Source organism: Grammomys surdaster, unplaced genomic scaffold (genome assembly GCF_004785775.1).
Source record: "Grammomys surdaster isolate TR1022 unplaced genomic scaffold, NIH_TR_1.0 125889, whole genome shotgun sequence".
Lineage (NCBI taxonomy): Eukaryota > Metazoa > Chordata > Mammalia > Rodentia > Muridae > Grammomys > Grammomys surdaster.
This window is the reverse complement of record NW_021620714.1, coordinates 502,071-525,734: the sequence shown is the minus strand read 5'-3', so window position 1 is coordinate 525,734 and position 23,664 is coordinate 502,071. Positions and strand designations below refer to the sequence as shown.

General features: G+C 44.1%; 1 protein-coding gene across 2 annotated transcripts in view; it reads right to left on the bottom strand.

The window, feature by feature from the left end:
• The window catches only part of Cd86 (CD86 molecule), a 62,984-nt gene that overhangs the window by 19,210 nt on the left and 20,110 nt on the right, over positions 1 to 23,664 (bottom strand). The window contains exons 2-3 of one of the 2 annotated variants that reach the window (XM_028752235.1): positions 19,900 to 20,004; positions 6,436 to 6,482 (exon numbers count right to left, since the gene is read on the bottom strand). In XM_028752235.1, coding sequence (XP_028608068.1) covers positions 6,436 to 6,482; positions 19,900 to 19,928 — 76 coding nt within the window. In that variant the 5' untranslated portion in view covers positions 19,929 to 20,004. The remainder of the gene's footprint in view (positions 1 to 6,435; positions 6,483 to 19,899; positions 20,005 to 23,664) is intronic. The other variant, XM_028752236.1, reaches the window with a different exon arrangement.

The following is a 23,664-nucleotide window of genomic DNA, read 5'->3' as shown; positions in this document are numbered from 1 at the left end:
CCGATGATCAAGAGGTTGCCTATGGTCCTGGAGGAGACTCCAGACATCAGTGAAGTACAGCATGCACGTCTGCACTGGAGGGAAGAGGGAGATCACTAAGTTCCCACAATAGTGAAGAAAATGGGACCTAAGGAAAATGTATTGTATTTGGCTTTCTGTTACATATCAGCTAATCTCTTAAGTGAGAGGCAAGAGTGCCACCTACTGTAAATGTTCGCAGTTCAGTGAGAGCTAATGGACTCTGTGGAGGGCAGGACATATTCTGGTTTGGGTCTAACTTATTGTGATTCTGGACAGATGATCTGATGGAGAAGCAAGCAGGCAGCTGAAGCACTGGCCAGCTATTGGTTGGTGTGATGTTATTGCTCAGCTACTAGTTGTACATTCTGGTTCTAGAAGTGAACTCACTCTGAGTTTCTTACATCTACACACAGATTTTCTTTTTCTTCTGTGAAAACCCAGAGTACCTAATTTCCTTTCCATTCACTCCCTGTCCAATTTCTCTGACCCAGCCCCCCCTCCCTCAAAGATAACAGAAACTTCATCTTCTCTCGGCTTCCTCTTTACCTACCAATAAAAAGTAGACCAAAGCCTTTGACCTCACCTAGGGACTGGTCAGAAACATAGACTTTCTGGCTCCACACAAGAGCTGAATCAGAACCTTCATTTTACCAAGAACTCTTATTTGGGAAGCTGAGGGGATCAGAGTTGATGACCACCCGTATTCACTTCTATCCTCTCTAACCCCCGCTCTTCCCCACTAGGAAGAAACTACTCTGTAGTCATCCTGAGTGGAACTGAAAGTATTTCGCAGTTTACATGCTTTGGCTTGTCATCAGACCCTGGTTGTCTTGATGTCACTCTGAACCAGGCAGACACATCTTAAGTATGACCATATGGGGAAAATTTGACTCAAGGCCTGTTCTTTCCCAGTGGCTTCAGGCCTCCACTGATATGGTCCCCAGAACTTGGGGCCTCAAAGCAAGTGAACCCCCTGGAATTCCATTGGTGGAAAGCACTAAGAAATCCTCCCTCTTCTAACACTTGGACTAGAGAAATGGTTTAGATTTAGCTGTGACTGATATGATACAGCCAGGAGCTAAGCATGCAGTAATTCAGCCATGTATCTCCCTAGTCAGGAATCAGTGGTCAAGAATACTAAAGGACCTCTGCAGAAAGAAACCATCAGAGTGTCCCATATAGCTGACCCTGTTCAATAAAAATATGACCCTAAACATCCTTTCCATGGACTCTGGTTCTTCCTAAAGGACTCCATGTGGCCCACAGTACACTCCTGGCTTCCTCAGCAGGGGCCTCGAGCAGCCCCTCTCCACTCAAAAGGTGTCTCCCACCTCATAGTTATGAACCACTAATTATTGGTCACTATGTCTTCACTCAAGGAGGATTTTGTTATTATATTCAAGGCTCTTCTTTCTAATCAATTCTCAAATTGGTTAGCTAAGATAATCTAACACTTTATTCATCAATAACGAATCTGTCAACAACCTTGTGTCAAAGTTCCTTGACTTCTTTCACCACAGAGACCTTCACCCACAGACGTGGACAGCAGCCCTCCATTTTTCATGGCATCATCCTGAGCAGTCTCCTGGGAGACTTAAAGCCTCAGATCTTGCCCATGGCTTTTGATGGCCCCCAGTTTTCACTCTCACTTTCTTCCTAGCTGTTCTTCAACTTCATTGAGATGTTAGCTGTCTTAGACCTCAGTCTTTGATCTCACAGTGTATTATTCCTCCAAAATAATTCTTTGAGGGGAGAGAAGTCTTATCTGGTTTTGAACAATGTGAATCGTCGACAAGTAGAAAATATGACCAAGAAACTAGATCAGTTTTTACAGTGCTGGATAAATTGAATTGTTTCATCTCATTTAATGATACTTCATTAAAGCTTAATGAGTCACATACGAATAGTGGCTATTATATTGGACGACACACAAAAAAAAATAATACAGCCTTGTAACTGTTTCTCACAAGTAAAAAGCCAGTAAATATGCCTCTTGGCCCCGGTAGAAGTTATACTAAAGAAACTGCTTTTGAGTCTACAGATCTGATCTTACAACTGGGTGGCTAAGCACCCTTACAGGAAATAATTTTATTGAACAGGTAGGTAACATTCAACATTTGTGATGTTCTACTTCTCTGAACATGGCCTCTAGTCTCATCATCCTGTCTCAAACAGGTCCCCTCTGCCCTTGCTTTTCTTTTCCCGTTAGATTCCCCAGTGAGCAGGGACAGCTTTCTCCCCTCTACATGGCTCACTCCTGTCTCTCCTGAAGCTTTTCTGACAAAAGGTGTTACCAGCTTCCATCAGGGCAGCTCTGTGCTCTTTCTGATGTCACCCCATCTGGCCATTGCATCACAACTTTGAACTCCAGCTTACTTGGAATTAACTTCCTCAGTCTGACTTCCTGGTTCATGTGTCTGTTCACTCTGGGATTTATTCTGTATGCCCATTGACTGAATTCTCAGGGATAAGCTAGTGTATCTCCAGTCCACAGCTTTCAATGGAGTCCCAGACAACACATCGGATGGCTTGTTGGATGTTTTCACATAGATAGCAAGGGATGCACTCTACTTCCTCTTAAATCAAAAAGGCCCCAAGACTGTGACCCTTTAGGTAGATTAAGTTTGCATTGTTAGCTGACCCCAGGTACTTGATTTAGTGATGGTAGACAACGACAAAAGACAGAGCTGAAGGAAACACGTAAATGCTAATTCCATCCAACCATCCAAGCCAAAACCTATAGAATCTGAGGGAAGACAGTCAGCCTTGACATAGAGCACAAAACGATAGTCTGAGGCTGTTTTGTGTACACCTTTAAGTGAAGAAAGACTCTCCCATTCCAGGGTTATTGTTGACCAGTGTTGGTCAGGTGAAGTGAACCCTAGAACTGGAGAAGCCTCAGACAAGAAGAGAGCAACGGCCAAATGTCCAACCGGACTAGACATGGTGGATGCACCTGTCGTCATAGCTACTTGAACTAGAGGATCCCCAGAAGGAAGGGCCCATGAAATGACCCAGAAGGATGCTGTACAATTCTGGTAACCTGAGTTCATCCATCGGGACCCACACAAAGGTGGAAGAAGAGAACTGAGCCTATAAAGGTTGTCCTTTGTCTGCCACACTCATAGCAATTGATCAAGGGCAGCAACAAAGGTCTCCAGTTTCCAGCAAAGCATGTGAGAGGTGTAGGGGGCAGGGCAGAATTATTTTGCTCTATGTCTTGTGTGTCGTCATAAGTTACCAGCCTTGCAATTTTCCCCCTGTGGATTATTATCACCAATCGTGTCTCCTTTCTCTCTTTGGATGCCTGCCCTTGGGCAGGTGTCTATTCCATAGCTCAGGAAGAGACAGATTCGTCTCAAATAGATTTTCTTCTATGTTTAAAGATGGTTGGCTTTTAATTTGATAACACCCTCTAAGTCCATTTACTGTTGTTCATAAGCACACCTGTGTGGGTCATCTCCTAGGCAGATCTCCAATGTCGCTACCCCAAGAAAAGTGTCTCTCTCTCGGTAGCCATCAACTGCTATTAGCTTTTCATCTAGGGATTGGGAGTAGCCCTCCTTTCCTATTTCCTGCTGGAACCTTTAATTCTCTTGATCCTATGGTCATCTTGTGCAGATAACCACAGCTTCTGGAAATTCACATGGGAAACAGCCATGTCCTGTCCAGTGGCCAGTGGTCACAGAACTCCTCCCCATCCTCTGACTCTTAAATTCTTTCTTCCCCTCTTGTCTCCAGTAATGTTTGCTGAGCCTCTGGGATTTGGGTTGTGGACATAGTGGCTCCATGTATGTGCATTCAAAGTTCAGAGGCACATGGGAGGTGTTTTGGGGGGACTGAGGGATTGGAGGGGAGGAATGGGATGGATATAACCAAGATACATTTGTATGCATGCTTGAAATAAAAAAATAAGCTAAAGAAGTATATTTATCAGTGATTATATATATGCTATGATAGTAATAATAATGAAAGGTTGGAAATGGATGCTGACTGTTTTATCATTGTGTTTATTGGTGAGTGAAGTATTAGCAAGTTCATTTTCTAGCGGATGATGCCAATTGCCTCTGTTGGTCCCCAGCTATATCCCCTTCCCATATATCTCCTGGCTAGAATAAAACCTAATCAGTTATCACTCAAGAATTTTTTTCTTATGGTTCAATATCATCGACCCCCTTTTCAGACGCTAGGAGTTTCCACACGGTTTCAGAGCAGGTCAAAATAGAAGTGACACCTGTCCTTGGTTTTGATGGGTTTCTCAGCTTTACCTACTCATTTTCAAAGGGCTGAGCCCAAAAGTTTGCGGACAGAAAACATGTCTCAGTTAAGCTGTTACTGAATATTTGTTTCTGGGGCATTTCTCTCCCAGATCCTAAAAGCTAAGCTTGCCATTCTGGCCACCGGACAGCTAGGGTGTGGCTTCGGATAGACGCAGGAAGCGAAGGAGGAAGAACCAAGCTGAAGCAATATCATCCACCAAAGCTAGTTGACTCGCCCAAAACCAGAGCTTGCCACTTGAAATGAACTCAGGAGTAAGACTTAGGAATAGCCTGATGTCTCACACCAGTGTCGCTCAGCCTGCACTGCTGGGCACAGAGCTGGCCTCTCTCATTAGGCACTGTGTTGAGCTTGAGTCAATTACTTAGCTGTCTCTGCACTTAATGGACCTTGTCTTAAAATAAGGAATAATTACAAGATCTAATGCAGCAAGTTACTGTGGTTTTTAAAAGAATTACATTTATAAAGTGCTCAGAACAGTACCTGAACTGAAGACACACATACATACACACACGCACACAGACACACAGACACAAACGTCCATGAACACACATGTATACACCACACACATCCACATCCACACAGAGAGACATATGCACAAAAGCACACATAGGCAACCGTGCATGTACACAAGCATATACATGACACACAAACGCCACACACACACAGAGACACACAGAGACATGTATGCACGTGCACACATTGAGACATGTACAGATACATAAACACACACACATACAAATTATCTTTATCTCCTCCACCTCTGATATTTGTGTGTGTATGTGTGTGTGTGTACATCTCCCCAGAAGCTGAGACTCTGGGTCATTGGCCTTGGCAAGTGAAAGGTGCCATTCTCACTTACATTGATAATAGCTGGGTGAGTACCTATAGATGTCACACTGGTGCCCTCAGCAAGCCTTTAGTGCTAAGCAGAAAACACAAATCACAGAAGGCCCGTCTCTATCTGCTGAGATCTAAGGGAATATCTCTTTACAATACTCAACTCCTCCTCTGTACCATGCCAGGGCTAGGGACAGTGGCCAAGAGACTGTTGTGTGACAATTATGGAGGAGGTGGTTTTATGGCTGAGCTGGTTAGTAAGAGGCCAGGTGGTCAGGGGTGGCCTACAGCTGCTCCAGGCACACCACAAGCTTACCTACCCTGTCTGCCTGTCACCAAGACTGAGATGGTTTCCCTGTCAGCGCTGAGGTGGAGAAAGTGAGTATAGGAAAGCGTGGGCTAGCAGAAACAAAATGGCATTCAGTTGCAGGATGCATGGTAGGGCCTCCAGCCAGCTGCTTATGGGTACATCCAGAGAGCAGTGAGCCAAGAAGGGTTGAATTCTTGGAGGCCTCATACCTCTAAACTGTAGGGAGCTTTTAAGAAAAAAATAAACAAAAACAAAACCACGAAATTCAAATGCAAAATGTCACCCAGCAGGAGACTGTAATAAGGGGGAGGGAAAGGCAATCTTAATTATGATTATCTTATCCAAATCTTACCAAGTCATAAGATATGTAATATAGTGCTGGGAACCTCCTGGGGTCCTTAGGGGCTAGAAAGGGGGAGCCTGTGCAAGGGGGAACCCTAAAGCATTAGCTTAGTTAGCTTTAGGGTAAATTGACTGACATGATTAACCAGAAGATAGAATCGCAAAGCATGATGAGTATGAACTAGGGAACAACAGGCTAAGGAAGAAGGGTGTGGTGGTGAACCAATACTACAAGAAGAAAGCCTTTGAAAGCCATCAGCTGTTTCCCAAGGGCTTGAGAATATTGAAAATGGGGACTGAAAAGACCAGATGTGTATGTGTGGAGTCAAGTCAGAGGCTTTACTGTCATGGCCTTCTTTACCCTTCTAGGAGTCCTGGACAGGACACTCCACCTTGTGCTGTATGTATGTTGAGATCCTGGGGGTTTGGTTGCAGAGGAGGAAGATGCCCAGACTGGAGACACCTGGTCATGGTTCTGATCCTTCCGTACCCTCTAGGAAAGCTCTTTGCTACGAGGTCTTAGGCAACGCTAGTCAAACATGAACAAACCGTATCAACAACTCTTAAGTCTGGGCTTGCAGTGGTCTGACTCACTGGAAGACAGTAGAAGGACTCCAGGACTTAACACAGAAAAGGGTTCTTACCTGTGAACACAATGGCTGTCACAAAAAGGAGTCTCAAGTCCATGGTGCTGGAGTTTAAAAAGACAAGAAAAAACTTAGTTAGAAAGTGAGACTGAAAATAGTTGTTCACTGAAACATGACTTAGAAATAGTATTTAAATTCATGTAGGTTCTCACATTCACTGAAGTCATCCTCCCACCCCTTAGCTCCATACACAGGTCATATTTCCCAGCCTCCTTTGCAGTGAGGCAGGCCATATTACCGAGGGCAGAAAAGATGGCTGCTGCTTCTAAACATGGTAACAGATTCCTCTTCCCTCCTCTGTCCTCCCTCCTCCCTCCTCTCTCTCCATTCCTTTCTCCTTTTCCTTCCCAGACTCAGGAAATCCTAAGGAAAAGTCCAAGGGTCAATATGACGTCCACGTCTCACAAAGGTAGAGACTTAGTTTCCAGACTGAAGTAGTATAAAACACTGCTCTCCAACCCTCCACACCCTTCCCACAGCTAATGGAGACTGTGACATTAGCTAGATGTACTTGATGTTAGGTGACAAGGCTGTGAGACATTTGGCTGTAGAGGAAAGCATTACTTTTCTCAGCCAACACAGGGAATACAAGAGAACATCTAGACACTTGAGAAAAATCAAATTTCCTTTGATTTTCCCACGGTTTTCCAAGTTTAGTATGTGTGGAAGTCACCGGGAGAGCATGTAAAACAGTTTCTTGGGCCTTGTGCACAGAGAATTTGGCCATAAGTTGAGATGAAGCTTATGTCTAGCAATTGCCAGGGCCACACTTTGAGAATACTCACTTCAGCTGTAAGGTGTACTAAAGAAAAATGTCAGACAAGGCTTTATAACCTCTAGCCTCTTCTTCCTCTCCCTTTCTGTCTGCTTCTCTACTCAACCACTCAGTATAAACCAAAAAGATGTTAGACCTTACTGGAAGTACAGAATAAGGACCAACACTGGACTGGTGGGGAAACAGAGAAGTTTGGAGCAGATCCCAAGACAAAGCCAATGCTAACTGCCTACTATAGGAATAAAACCACCTGGTACTGGGTGGCACTCAAATTTGGCTTGTAGCTTAATGGCTAATGTTAAAGAGGAAACCTAGCAGGTGGATTACTACCCAGATTTGTACATAAAAGGAAAGCAGTGCTCTGGGAAGACACGTAAGTATTCAATAGCAGAAATTTCTTCCTTGGAGGGTGGACTGTCTACAGCTGTTCTCCAACTTTCAGGTTGTGTCTGTATCCTTCCTTCTGCTCTTATAGTGTTTGGCACAGAGCAATGTGCTAAAATGGTGTGTGTGTGTGTGTGTGTGTGTGTGTGTGTGTGTGTGTGTGTGTGTGTTTTAATCCTTCAAGACAGTAATTTCTTTAATTAAGAATTTTTAGAGATTATATCTGTACATAACTTGTAAATGTTAAAGTAAAACTGAGTCTTAAACATGGTAGCACATGCATTCTAATCCCAGCACTTGGGAGGCAGAGGTAAATATCCATCTATCTCAGTGAGTCCTAGATCAGGCTAGTCTACCCAATGAGCTATAGGCCAACAGGGGTACATAGTGAGACCTTGTTTTGTTTTGTTTAAAAAAAAAAGTAAAGGAGAAGTATTAGTTAATTCTGTTGTTGCAACAAAATATCTGATAAAAGCAACAGGAAGGGAAGGTTTGTTTTGGCTTCCACATTTGGGTGTGGTCATAGCAGAGAAGTCACGGGGCAGGAGCATGAAGCACCTGGTCTCATTGTCCCCTCAGTAAGAAAGCAGAGAGAGGAATGCTGGCACTCATCGCGCCTTTTCCACTTTATCCAGCCTGAGACCCCAACCCATGCAATGGTTCAGGCTGCAGTTAAGATGGCTTGCCTTGCTTGAATTAACCCAGTCTAGAAACCCCCTTAGAGAAAACCCAGGAATCTAGATTGGTGATTCAAGGTGGCAGCCATTATTAACTATCAGAGTGACAAATAGTTGAAAGCAAGGGTCCCTATAAACTCTGGTCCCTGGCCATCTAACTTTCTTCCAAAGGTGTGCCTGGAATGACCAGCGACTTGTTTCAATTTCTTGTCTTCGCTTAGAATTATTTTAGACAAAATAAAACAAAGTAACAACTCAGATCCATATGTATCCTTATTTTATTTTAAAACACAAATAGAAGCTTTCAATACATACTTTTACATATATACTACCAGCTTGGGGATTATTTTATGTCCGTAATGATTAGCACTCTCATATTAGCAGCTGCATACTATATTCTACTGTAATCTATTTGATGCAAATAGCCAGATAAGTTTTTCCTAATCTTTTGTTGTAAAGAAAAACCCATATTATATTTCATCCCATACCTGGAGGAGCTGCCTACTTCCCAGAAGGAGAATCACTTGATCAAGGGCTGAAGAGTAATGGAATTTTAATTTTCACAGATAGAGAAAGATTTTCCTCCACAATTATGCATTAAAACTTCCACCACAGGAGACTGCTTACTTTCACATACTTTTTTGAGAATGTTTTCTAATTTGTGAATTTTTGATCTGTACCATTTAAAGGTTAAAACGACGCTTCGTTATACATTTTTGACAGTGCTTGGAATTGAACCCAGGGCCTTGTGCTTGCCAGGCAAGTGCCCCACTAACTGAATTCCTCAGCCCTCTCATAATAATTTTTTAAATGTGGTAAAATGCATGCAATATTTACTAGACTGATCATTTCCAAGCATGCAGCGGCACATAAAAGATTTGCATTGTGCAACCTTCAACATCACCATATCCCAAAGTCTTTTCATTTTGCAAGAGGAAACTCTGGACTCAGTAAACAGTAATTGTTCCTTCTTCTTCTCTCATGTCTGTCTCAGAAACCACCTTCTGTCTCCATGGACTTGACTTCTTTAGATGGAAGTGGAATCTTACAGTATTTAGCTTTCTGTGGTGGGTTTGCTTCACTTAGTGTGGTGCCTTCGGGGGCCCTCCATATTACAACACCTCCTGGAATTTCCGCACTTCTGAAGATGCTCGCACCGGGTTCAGCGTCTGTGCCCATCTACAGATGGCTGCTTGAACTATGTACATCTTTTTAGTGCCGTGAAGAATGCGGCTGTGAACATGAGGCATACGAATTTCTCCCCGGTTTTCTGCTTTCACTTCTTTTAGATACAAACCGAGAAGTGGAAGAGTGGGTCATACGGAGATTCTATTTTAAACCCCCTGAGGAACCACTGTCCCACAGTACTTCACATTCCCATCAAAGGCACCCAATAGCTGATTTTTCCATATCCGTGGTGACATTTTTCTGATTTGATTTTCAAAGTCTAAGCCATGTCTGTTAGGTGGTTTCCACTGTTACTTCAAAACTAATTTCTCTTATGAATCGGCGTATCCCGCCAAATGATTAAGACGTTCATATTTCTTACGCCACGTATTCGTCACGCAGCCCTTCTCCCAATTCCTTCCCGCATCCTGTTTTGAGTGTGACTTTCTCTTGTTAAACTGTAGAAGCTAATCCCCCTCATATAGAAAATTAGTATTTTGTGATAATGTTACGAGTAAGTTTAGCTGCCAAAATATTAGATGTTCGATGTATAAACTTAATATCTGGTTCTCGGTAGCTTTCTCCCTTTCTCCCAGTTACTGTAATGGATGTTAGGATTTAGCGTTGTCTGTTCCTCTGTAGCCAACATGGCATGCGGGTGGAGCCTGGGGACCCTTGCCCATCTCTTCACATCACTCACAGTATCCTGTTTGTCGTGGATCTGAAAGGCTGGGACCTCTCTGAATTCCTACCTAAATATAGGAGTCTGTACAATACCTGAAAAATCAACACACTAATCTGAGAACTTTTTCCCACCTGACACGTCAAACACACCTATGCTATAAACTTAACTGATCAGTTTAACTCAGGTAATCACGTGGAACCGTTATGGCAGGGGCTCTCGATCTGTGGGTTGTAACCCCTTTATGAGGCAAATGACTCTTTCACAGGGCTGCTTAAGACCATCAGAAATATCAGATTTTTACTATTCATTATACTGCCAAAATTACAGTTATGAAGTAGGAATGAAAATAATTTTATGGTTGAGGGTCCCCACAACATGAAGAACTGTGTTAAGGGGTCACAGCATTAGGAAGGTTGAGAACCCCTGCATAATAGCCTTCTAAAATCCAGAACAAATGGTCCCTGTAACTCGTTGGGTGGGGCAAAGTTCTGGCCCTGCCCAGGAAGTCTATGCTGTTGCAAACTTCTCTGGAAACTTGTCTTTCCCTGATTAGAAACAGCAGCCTCCTTTCCTTCTTTGTGTTGACTGATACCAGCTTTGTGAGTGTTTTGCTTTGTTTTTGTTTTTTTCAGGGTAAGGATTTGAGAGAGGGTCTTGCTCTATAGCTCAGGTTTGTCTCAAATGGATGATCCCCCTGCCTCAGCCTCCAAGTAACGGGTTTATAGACTTGCACAAGCACACCCAGCTCAGTACTGGTTTTATTCTCTGAAACTACCCACAGTAAGCAAGCCAGCCTTCAGCAAAAGCCATTTAGGTGCTTGAGGACAGTAATCTTCTACACCTCACACCTTGGCCTTGACAAACAGTTCAGGTTCTCCTCAGGCATCACTATTGTTCACATGGAGACTGCACACCAGCCTGAAAGACACTACAGACAGCCTCAGTGTCCATTTCTAAAACATGGACACAACCTTCCTTTAGGAAGGGTGTGTGTGTGTGTGTGTGTGTGTGTGTGTATCTGTGTGTCTGTGTGTGTGTACTTTAGGAAGCCAGTTTTTCTACTCTTGTTGGCCCAGAACAGAGATGTCACTTCCCCAGGAATGAACTGTTCCCCAAACTCCAAACACAGGCAAGGCTTTTACCAGGTGGCCCAAGAAATGGAAACTCTTACTATCAGAGGGAGCATTCAGCAGAGGCAGTGGGACAGGAAAGAACCTAAGAATTAATGGGGAGATTCTCTGACAGATTTCTGTCACTAGAAGCAGAATCAGGTCTGAGAGGTGGGTGATGGAGTGAAAGCCTGAAAAGGAATACTGTTCACACAAGAAGAGTTATGGTCTAGAAACCAAAGTGCCCGAGAATACCGTCTTCGCTCACTTTATATACCTGGCCCTCACATGAGTAAGAGTGGTGGAGGGAATGACTAAGCACCCTGGTTTTTCATGGCTAGATGAGATGGTTCACCCCCATAATACAGATAAAGAACCAATTTCAAATGGTGAAGATATGTTCGAGGCCATCAACCTAGTAACAGAAGAACTGAGATCCAAACTGATCCAACTTTACTGATTTTTCTTTAACCCAATGTGGTAGCAAGCAAAAAAGATTCTGAATCTGCCTACTGGCAGGGTAAGTAAGAGGAGACAGCGCACTACCAGAACATATCCTAAAATCATTACGGGATCCTTGGGAGACCCTGAGATGGGGTAGAATGGGGTCAAAGCCTCCATTTGCATCATGGGAGCCTTTGTCCTAGTCCTAGTTGGCAAATCATTCCACAGATGCTGCTTGAGCACCTACTGTGTGCCATGTTGAGATCGCTATACTGCTCCACCCTTCACAGGCAACAGGCTGTAGCGCAAGCACTGGGATCTAGTTGAGGCAGAAGAAGGGAGATGAGATAACTCAAAGGACCATATTTTTCTTTAAGAGGAAGTGGGAGAAGGATTCCCTGAGAGAAATCTGGAAGCCAGCAATGGAAAAGACTTTGGAGCCTCTGAACTTAGCGGTTATCAGGTACTAGAAAAATGCTACTAAGAGGGGCATTGTCTCGGCTAGGTTGCTCATTCACTGTCTTAAAGGCAAATATTTACTGAATATTTTCACCATCAAACTTCTTCTAAAGGCTTAGGGAGATGTAAAGATATGTAGGCCTGGGTCCCTCATATAGCATTAAAAAGAAAGGCAGAATGTTCAAGAATAAGACAAACTGAAAAACACTGCAAAGAGCGGCAGCAGTTAGCTCCTCCCAGAGTGTATAACATTCTTGCTACAAGCAAAACAGCGGATGGCACAGACGCTAGAGGAAGGACCAGATCGGATAGCACAAGCACACTAGGGCCTGGTCACTGTTCTATGCCCATGTACACGTAAGGCTGAACAAGCCGACTGTGAGTGGATCCATCTGCTGGCGGAGGGACCCAGAGCCCAAGAATACTCATTGCTGGAGCCTCTGTTTGCCTCTACTGTGTCATAATGTTCTGAGGTCCTTCAGCGTCCCAAAAGCTAAAGCCAAAGGCTTAGAGCAGCTAGTGTTCTCGTTGAGACTCTGAGAGGAATAGGGTGGAGTTATTTCCTTTCATTGAAGTTTCTGAACTGTGAAGAATGGACATTGCTTGGAGTCCTGTGCTTTTGACCATTAAAAAGGCTCTGGCACAGTGACATGTTTGAGAACAGTGTGCAATCACTGCCACCAAGCTTTGGGTGGTTCTGTGTTCATTCACGCTTCATTGAGCCAGGCACTGTGCTCAGTGCTGGGGACAGAGTGATGAGCAAAGTCAGAAATGGCTTTTCTTAGTTGCTCAGTTGCTCAGTTTGGCAAAGGGGCAAGATAATTGTCAACTAAACATAAATAAATATAAAATTTTTTCTATGAGAAGTGCTACAAAAGAGATATTCGTGGTGCTGAAGAAAGTTTTCATATGACTCGTCTAAAGTGCTATTTGAAGGATGAAGTGGTAGATTCAGTACTGCCACCTGTGTTCTGATACCCTCCCACAAAGATGTGGAGTCTAACCACTTCTCAGGACTCCAAGGTTGGCCCATAATCGACTTGTTTGACTTTTAGGATGAAACATTAAGAATGCTCTGGAACTTCTGAAACCAGGTCACGGAAAGCTTTCCTGCTCTACATGGTCTTTTAAAAATGTATTTTCTAAGGATTGAGTCCACCATGTAAGATACTTCTCTGCCCTGACATCACAGTTCCAGATAGCCCACGTGTAAAAGTCCTAGCTCAGTGTAGCCTTCTAGCTGCATCTGCTAAGCTACCAGATAAATGCATGAAATGCCATTCACTCACTCCCGTCAGATTAGGCCCTTGTTAGCACAGGGAACAGGAGAATCCCCCTGAGGCCGAATTCTGATCCCCAGAACTGTAGGAGTGAAATAGTCTGGCTCTACCTCTAGGAAAGTTTGTAATGGACATCTAGAGGAAACAGAGCCAGAGGTACTAACTAGGTGAGGAGCTGGGAGGAGTGGCAAGCTACAAAGTGTTCTGAGCCAAAGTGATATCACATACAAAAGCACTGGGGCAGGGGGAAGATTCGAGAGTGTCTGTGGTTGAAGTGCAGGCAGCTGGGAGGCAAGGCAGAAGAGCTCAGCATGGGCCAGAGCACACTTGCCTTGTGGATTAAAGATTTTCTTCTTTATTATGACTAAAGAAGTTATAGCAGAGTGAAATAATCAAAATTCTACATCAAAAAAGTTGGTTGGTTGTTTTTGGTTTTGTTTTCTTGTTATAACAAATGAGTATCAGAGAACCCAGAAAATGCCAGAAGCCTGTCTCACAGTGATTATTCTAATGAAAGTGATGGCTAGTTGGTCTGAGATGGAAAAATAGGTAGAAGTGGATTGGATCAATCAAGAGATAGGACTACAATCAATGGGTTATGCTGATGGATTAACATCGTAATGACCAAGGGTTAGTTCATTCATTCATTCATTCATTCATTTCATTCATTCATTGAACAGTGGAATCATTCTTAACATATCTGTCGGGGTGTCCTAGTTTACTGCTGTGATAAAAGCCACAAGCAAAAGCAACTTAGGGAGGAAAGGGTTCATTTGGTTTACATGTCACAATCACAGGCCGTCATAGAGGGAAGTAAGGGCAGAAACAGGAACCCCGAGTGACACAAACCCGAGGCAGGGGCATGGGAGGACACTGCTTCCTGTCTTGCTCACATTTCTTACTCCCCAGCACCACCTCCCACAATTGGCTGAACCCTCCCACGCCAATTATTAGTCTAGAAAGTGCTCCCAGAGACTTGTGTACAGGCCGATAAGATGCACCTATTTCCTCAACTGAGGGAGCCTCGTCTCAGATGACCCAGCTTGTGTCAGGTTGACAAAAAAAAAAAAGCCCTAACAAGCTCTCTGGGTGCTATGAGACTCTCTAGTTTTTGTTGTTTTATTTTCACACATTTATTAAAACTGTGAATGAAAGCAATAGAAAGCACCATTCATTTCAAATATGCAAATAACATCATAATTAACTGAAAGTCAGTCAGCCAAATGTTCATAAAACCTAAGAAGAGAGAGACAGGAATACGACCAGCCCTGTTAAGGTTAGCTTGGTGATCTAAACGTGGGTTTTAAGATAATGACAGTATAAGTGGAGTGACAGGAACTAGAGAAATACCTTATGCACAGGGTAGTATACCATGTTAGTGTGACGTAATAATCGACATTAATTGGGACCTTTTCATTGGAGGCAGAGGATGATGGAGATGGCACTCAGGGCCTGAGGCATGCTAGTCAAGTGTCCCACCACTGAGCCACACCCCAAGCCACATTAATTCTGTCTTAACTCGAATCTGTCCACCATCATCTGTGATAATCACACCACATCACTGTGGCATCTTGTACAGCAAGGTGAGGGTCGTACTTGATGACAGTGACAGAAGTGAATCCTATCAAGGGAAAGGGCAGCAGGGTTTACTAGAGGATGCTGGGAAAATCTCAAATGAGGAACAATGAAAAGACCCAGGTAAACGAACCTGAAGGAGAGAGGGCTGCAGATCTCTGATAGCCAAGGGCAAGCAGCCACAATCAGAGTCTGGACTTTCTTCTGAGGTATGTGCACCCCATCAGCAGAACAGCTCACGTAAAGCACAGGCTGACGGTACAGAATAGACATTTTAAGGGGATTCCTGAATTGCTGTGTGGTTGAGCTCTGTAACTTTAAAATCCCACAACCAAGCATCTCATCACATTTCTGGGAAAAGCAAAAATAAAAGATTGCTCCCGGCATCCCATCTCCCTCTGTCCCACCTGAGCCTTTTTCTTTTAGTTTAACACAGTGGGCAGTATGGTGTCCTCTGAGGATGTCTCCAACTACAGAGAGACCATGAGCTGACTACCAGTGATCTTCCAGGAGACATGAGCAAGAGCAAACACTACTACTTGTAGCTCCTCCCCCCAACCCCACCCCCCACCCCCAATGAGAGACAGTGGTGGTTTTAGAACTGGACCAGGATAGTGGCTGGTCTCAGAGCCAGACAACTGAGTGGCTGCTGGAGTCAATCTCTATTAGGGCAGATGAAACCCTCCATACGTAGTGTTGACTCCAGTCACTCATTCTGAGACTTTTGCCCATGAAGGTTTCAGGCTGAGCTACAGCACTGTTCAAGAATTCTCCTCTGAGAGTAGATCTCCTCATTTACCATCAACAACTATTAATTTCCAGGAACTTGATGTAGCTGGCACCTGCTTTGTTTGTGAAAGGCTTTGCAAGCTTCCAATAAATCTTTCCTCCAAGACATTCTATGAACAGTCCTATGCTAGACACCCTATACATCTGCCTAACGTAAGTCAAAGAAGCTCTGTCAGCAAGCCACTTTTAAATGCTGATGACTCCACACAACTAAACATTACAATTACAGTCTTGATGCACACACACATACACACACACACACACACACACACACACACACGCGCGTAATCCTGAGTTCAATGATCAATGTATTTTTTTTTTATTGGTATAATATTCTTTGAGAATTTTTTTTCTCAAATGGCTCTCAAATTTCCACCATGCTGAGGACGGACCCTAGGGCTTATACAGCAAGCTAACAGGGAGGGACCGCTTCAGGGAGGGACACCTTCCGGGGAGACACCTTCAGGGAGGGACACTTTCAGGGAGGGACCCCTTCAGCTCAATCTCTCATTATTAATTGATATATAATGATTATACATATGTGTACATTGTAAATACAATGTGATATTTTAAAACATTTATACAGCCGGGTAGTGGTGGCGCACGCCTTTAATCCCACCCAGCACTTGGGAGGCAGAGGCAGGTGGATTTCCAAGTTCAAGGCCAGCCTGGTCTACAGAATGAGTTCCAGGACAGCCAGGGCTACACAGAGAAACCCTGTCTTGTAAAACCAAGAAAAAAAATACACTTATACAAAAGTAATGATAAGATCCTGGTAGGTAGTGTAACTGTCACCTCAAATCTTTGTAATTTCTTCATCTTGGAAACATTTATGTTTAATGCTACATTGCTTTCATAAGGTTCTGAGATACAAACAAATAGAATCACTTTAGAATATTTTTTAATATTTATTGTTTTCTATATAGGTGTTTTATCTGACAGAAGTCTGTGCAACACATGTATGCAGCACTCTCAAAAGCCAGAAGAGGGCATCAGAGTACCCAAAAAACGTAGTTACAGGCAGCATGTTGTTGCTGGGAATGGAACTAGGATACTCTAGAAGAGCAGACAGTGCTCTTAATCCCTGAGCCCCACAATTAATCCTTTCAGCCCTTAGAGTAACCTTTAGGGACATTTGGAAATGAAGAGGTGACCAAATCCTTCATAGCAAGTATTTTGTTGTTGTATTTGTTTGTTTGTTTGTTTGTTTAGCTGACTGGACTAGGGGAAAGACTAGATAAATAATGGGACATTTGTTTCTGTAAATAGTACAGGAGAGCTTATAAAGGCTGGAAAGTCAGATAAGGAATTCTCATCTGGTTCAATAAACTGGAAGTTTGGGATTAATGTCTTGGAAAGGAAAAGACAAGCAAACAACAACCACAAAAACCAATGCATAAAAGTGCAAGATAATAGCCCATCTGTGGCCTGGCAAGAGTGAGCACGCTATCAGGATGACTGGTAACCCATGAGCCCAATATTAAAAGGCTCAGGGACCCAAATGAGGAGGGAAGGAAACCAGAGGAGAAGTGGGGCCTTTGGTAGAGGCTAAGTACACAGAGTGCTCACGGAGACTCAAAGTCTTCCTGGTGTCTAGAGGACACTGGAGATGAAGACATTTGGCTAAGGCCAACTGTCACTCAGTCTGAGGTCTGTTTCCTCTTGCCCCACCCTACCCCCAGTCGTGTCTCCTACCCTAGGCCAAGTCATCTGTGAGACTCTCGTATCCCCTTGGAGCAAACCTCCTTCAGCCTCTTCTCTTGCCTACCTTTTGTTTTCTGTTCTTTAGTTGTTGTTTTCTGCAGTCGTTTGGGAACATGCCCACACACTAGGAACATTAGTTCACAGATAGCAAAAGGATGCTTTCACTCCCTCTGACATAGCTAAACTACTGAAGTGCAGGTTACTCCCCCTCCCTGACCCAGGAGTAACAGGGCAACATCATTTAGCTTTTCCTGTCACCTAATAGTAAATTTGGGTAAGACTGACACTCGGTTCTCTTAGCTATATCTACAATCAGTCTTCTTTGAGTTGAAGACTATTCCCCCTTTTAAAGTATTAATGGTTTTGCAAAGCCAGTTTTCCCTTTTTACCAAAAAGTACCCAAAGGTGAACCTGTGACACAGGTATCTCCCTAGGTCTCTGCCCTGCCACTCACGAGCTCTACCTGCCAGGAATACGAGGAATATTTACCCAAAGGCAACTGCCCAGGGGAGCCCCCTTTCTCTTTGTCTCAGAACTCAAACCATGGTCACATAGAAAAACCAATGTTGTCAGGGCATAATCTATGGGACAGCCCCTTCTCTCTTTACTGTGCACCATGATATTCTCCAGTGTAGTTCAGTTTTGGGATTCCCTATTAATCATTCCTTGGACCAAGGCAGTTTTTGAAAGCCCCCATAAGATGCAAGTGCTTAGTGGAAGAGAAAAAAACAAATCTGCTTTTAGCTCTCAGGAATTATATTCACGTTAATTTATCTAAATGGAACATGAAACTCAGAAGGGAATTGCATGGTGTGACAGATAAGGAGTGGAAGGGACACTTGGAGTGACTTGAGACCTTGGCAGGGAGATACGATGCACTCAAAGCGCACTATGTCTTCCTCTTCTTGTGTTGAAAATGGCATCTCTTTCCCAGCCTCATTCTAAAAGTACCCAACATGCCATTCAGAAACAACTTTTTACAAGAGAGTGGAGAGATCACCTGTCTGCTGAAAGGCTGTGTGCCCGAGCTGTAGTCCTATCCTTCCCTCTTCCCCAGATACTCTGCCTGGCCCTGAAAGGTGATTGGCCAACACTTGCCCATCACCTTTCAGAGTTGTTGAAATCTTCCTGGGAGCCTCCCTCTCCTGCAGGCCTGTGTCAGACATTTTTCATACTCCTGTGTGTTTTCAGTTAAAATTCTGCCCCAGAGATCCTTCCCCTCAACTCCCACTTCCACCTCATTTTGGAACTGGATGGCCTCAGAACTTTTGATTCTTCTATTGATGAGTCCAGTGTATTTTAATAGTTTACCTTTCACGATTTTGCCCTGTCCCCATCCATGTCAAATTCATACAATAAGCTCCTCCTCTCCACCCAGGGGTGAGAATCAGTAGACACGGTTTCAGTCAGTAGTCACACAGAACCATTTCCTCCCTACCTAAGGGTCCTGTCCCTGTGATTAACATTACCTTCCCCATTAGAAGCTGCAGGAATGTAATTTCCCTGCATGCCTTTGATACTCCTTTGTCCCTAGGGCATATTAAGAAGCCAGCAAACATATACTAAATGCATACATAAGCTGATATTTCATGCAGATTTTACTTAAGTCCTATTGAGTCACACCCATAGTGCGTACAGCAGCAGTAATACAAAGCCACCAGATCTGAGCATGGACTCATTTTAGTCCTGAGATGAAAATTCCATCTAAGGAGAACAGGCCAACTCCTTAATTATTATAATTTGAGGAGTGGGAAGTTCCCTTGGCCAAAAGTTGTCTTTCACCTCTCTCTCCAGAAGCTTACATTGCTATTAATGGAAGCAATATTTTAAGCCTATTTGCAAATGCAAATGTGTACACAGCCTGAGGAACACATCAAACCACTGCCTGGACTCCGTTTTGACCTAAGAGCATTTTTCCCCCAAATGAGTTAATTGTAATATTGAGATAAGGCAGTTTGATATGAAGGAAGAAGACAAAGAATTTCTGGGCCTGGCATAGGAAAGTCACACAGGCAATCAGAGGCCACTACAGAGAGAACTGTGGGAAGGTTCCTCTTCGACATGGCCCCGGTATAGGAGCAATGGGATTGCCAGTGTCCACTGAAAACTTTTTCTGTAACAGAACTGCTGAGAACTCCCAGCACCCCAAAACCAAGAGCAGCTACCAACTATTTGGTAAGTGACAGCTTCTATTTCCTGCCTGACCTGTCTCTTGGCTGCATTACAGCACATATCTGGATAAAGGAGACTCATTTCTGTAATGCCCCACATCTGATGTGGACACTTAGAAACTCAAGTGGTGATCAGCAAAAGGTTTAAGCATGTACCCTCTGCCCTCTCCCCGCTCCCTCTCCAGCTGACTGCCCACCTCTGCACATCTGTCCCAGCTGCGGCTCCTATTTCCCATGCTCACCAGGTTGCACATGTCTTGACGACATACATGTCACCAGTGCCTCTCCACCGCAGCGCTCAGGGACCACACACACAAACACAGTAGCATTCCCGAAGATCACAGGAACTTGAAGAAAAAAAGTAGAAGGTAAAAAAAAAAGAAAAAGAAGAAAGGTAAAAGGAGCCTCGTCTGCTCCACAGCCCTCCTAGGCGTCCTTATACAGAGAGAAATAATCTGAGCACGAGAGAAGAACTCAGATACAGAAAGGGGAACTGACTAGAGAGACTGACACCACAGACAGGGCTTGTGTCGTGCTTGGTTCCAGATAACTTCTGCTGGTAGGTGGGCATTTCCACTGACAAGAATGACTAAAAGTGTGCCCTTGGTCAGCCAGCAAGTGTAAAGCCCTGAGGAAAACCCCAAAGACAGCCCCTTCCACAAGCACAACAGACACATCCCCATGCACCAAGAGTCCCAGGAGTAAAATCTGTGAAGTCTGTGGCTAACAATTACGCTCTGTGCACTCCCAACCAGAAAGCAGAGGAGTCCTCCATGAAGGACCTTTCCACAGATCCTTCTAGAAGCCAGTTCGCACTACAGATAGCGCTCACCTAATCCTAACTGTCTAACTCTAGAATGTTTCTATTACTTCTGTCCACTATGCCTGAGCAAGAGGGGAGGGATTCCTCTGAGCTAGGAGGGAAGTCACACGCAGAAGTGTGAGGTCGTGTGAGTGCAAAGTGTGCTCTCTGAAAGCCAGATCTGGGTCTTCCATAGAGTTTACACATCTGAGTATATGACTCTTCCTCGGGTACTTGGATCCTTTTCCTGCCGGGCTCTGACTCTCTAGCCAGCTGGGTCGGATGGGGCATTTATACATTTGTGAGGTGAACTCAGGACAGAGACAGCCCCATAGAACATGCCATACCAGCTTTCTTAGAGCTTTCTAGCTCTGGCCCCTTGAAGGGCTGCAGAAACTATTCAGGTTGTTTGTTATCTTCTGGTTGGCAGACACATTGCAGGGGAGGAGTGTAGTTTGGGGTGGGTGGTCCCCTGGTGGTCCCCCCATCGAAGCCTGGCTTGACTGCTGGACTCTGGACAAATCATTGGATATCCTGGCATCTGACTTCTGGGCTATGGGATGCAATGCATGATAGAAATCCTTGCTGCATGGCCATGAAAACCGAAGGAGAGTTTGATGGTAACACTTTCAGTAATTCACCTGATATACCACGATTTTAATTAGTCTTCATTATTGCTCTCCCATTTCCTTCTGAGTATTTTCCAATCCTTTGACCTTTCCACAAAGGTCCTCATTCTGTGAACAGAGCTCATGGTGGTTCTTCCCAGACAGATCTGAAAAGCTAGTTACCTACGGTTGGTCCAGGGCTGCTCAAATCCATGGGGTCCTGCTGGGTCGTGGGTCATCACTTCCCCACTAGTGACTCTGCATGGTTATTTTAGGAACATCCTTTACTGGATGAGCTGCCCTCTGGATTTTACAAATGTACTTTTTAAATTTATTTTAAAAGGTCCATAGTGGTTTGTTGTTGTTGGAGCATATAAAAAAAACACGCAGTTATCATAGTATAGGGGAATTTTTAATATGTCATTTAGTTTTTAAGTATTCTTTTTTCCCATGAACTCAACAGTCAAAATACACAAGGGAGGCTAGAGAGAAGGCTCAGTGGTCAAGGGCATTTAGTGTTCTGTTGGAGAACTGGAGTTTGGACCCCAGCACTCATGTCGAGCAGCCCACAAATGCTTGCAACTCCAACTCCAAAGGATCTGACATTTCCTTCTGGCCTTTATCTAGATACATAGACACAGATACACAGGCACAAACATACAGATACACAGATGTGCATGCATTCACATACACACACAGATAAAATAAATCTTTAAAATATATATATTAAAATACAAAGTAAGTTACATTTAATATGCTGCTATCAAACTTCCCTTCAGGGATCAACTCCAGGGCCTTGCACATGCTAGACCAGCACCTGTCATACTAGAAAACATAACACCTGTTAAGAGAGCTAGATGTATATGTCATTTTGAGAATACTCCCAAGTCCACCGTTCCTCAGCCCTGGATGGACTCATAAGTACCATTTAGATACTCATCCTTGTCCTACTTCCTAGAATCACCAGAATATATTATCGGACTATTTTAGATTAGCCAAAAGCAGATACAAAACCACTCAGCAGTTTTGCCTCTCAGCCAGTTACCAGAATCACTCCCCACTGGTTATGGTCTTTACGACCCTAATCAGCAGCCTCTTTCCAACAAGCACCCTCTCCCACAGTGAGTGACACACATTCTAACAGGGTGAATTCAGCAGTGTAGAATCAACATCACCTAGAGTCAACGCTCATGTCATCTTAAAACCGTGGCAGGGAGTGGGCGTCATATGATTTTCTTTTAACACATTGGGTTAAGTCTCTGCCTCCTCTCTACTCTCGACTCTGTGTCGGTGTTTAGGGCCAGCTCTCAGTCAATCAAAAGTCCTCTCTGACTCCCATCTGCTCTCAGGCAATCAAAAGTCCTCTCTGACTCTCATCCATGTCATCAGAGGTGAGGGCAAACAGGGTGCCACAGAGATGGTGGTTAGCTGTGCTCAATACTGATAGGCAGAGTGAAATGATAGGTTCCTTGCACTTGGCAAGGAGGAAGTTACTGGAACCTTGGGAAGCTGCTTTCTGCCCACTCACTCCCGGATGTTCTCAACTCAGGCCAAAGCTACAATGAAAACAGGGGAGGTAGAGGAAGTAGAGATAGCATCGGGCATGCACAGGGGAGCATGCCTTCCTGAAGCCACACCCAAGTGGTGACCTCTAGGGGAACTTACTTGAGACCTATATTCTGCATGACAGAGCCAGAAACCCAAAGACACTTAGAACACCCAAACAAATGTCTAGGTTCATTTTCCCGTTATAGCCACATGTTTGCTAAGCGGCTCTGTAGCCTGTGATGGAGAATAGTCTAAAAGGATTCTTGATGGCAGTAGACATGGTTCCAATACAGAACAAAGAGGCTCCCATAAATACCTATAGCGGAATTACTTACTGCAGTGTTTGTCAGTGTTTGTTTTCTGAGTACTCTTGATACAGAGATGTGTGCTGGGACAAGGGGACATGACATGAGAGATGAACACCCATAGTATAGGTGATTCTTGTAAGTGCCCCTGCATCTCGAGAATCTTTCCTCCCTTTGAACTGCAAGGGAAAGAGGAGACAAGGAAGACACGTGTGGGTCATAGGAGCAGTGGACACTCAAGCACCCTTCCCTTTGTGTTCCCAAGGTAGTGATTTTCTAAGGGCTGGATGACTCACACCTAGAGAGGCACTAGCTTCAGCTCAGGCTTGCAGTCTCTACAGCTATTCCTACCCTCAGTATGTAAGAAGGTAGGGAGCTGCCAGACTCCTCAGACAAGGGTGGGCTCTACTAGTGCAGTTCTCATATCCCCATAGCAACCAGCACAAGCAAGGATGCAAGGCCTTTTGTCAGACACCAGCTAAACTTCTCAGATTTTGAAACAAGGGCAGGAATCCCTTGGGTGACCAGCAGAATGGAATCTGTTGTCCCAGGGGCATGTGATAGTCTGTATATGCTTGGCCCAGGGAGTGGCACTATTAGCAAATGTAGCTTCATCGGAGTAGGTGTGTCAATGTGGGCATGGGCTTGGATACCCTCTTCCTAGCTGCCTACAAGTCAGTCTTCTCCTGTTTACCTTCAGAACAAGATTTAGAACTCCCAGTTCCTCCTGCACCATGCCTCCCT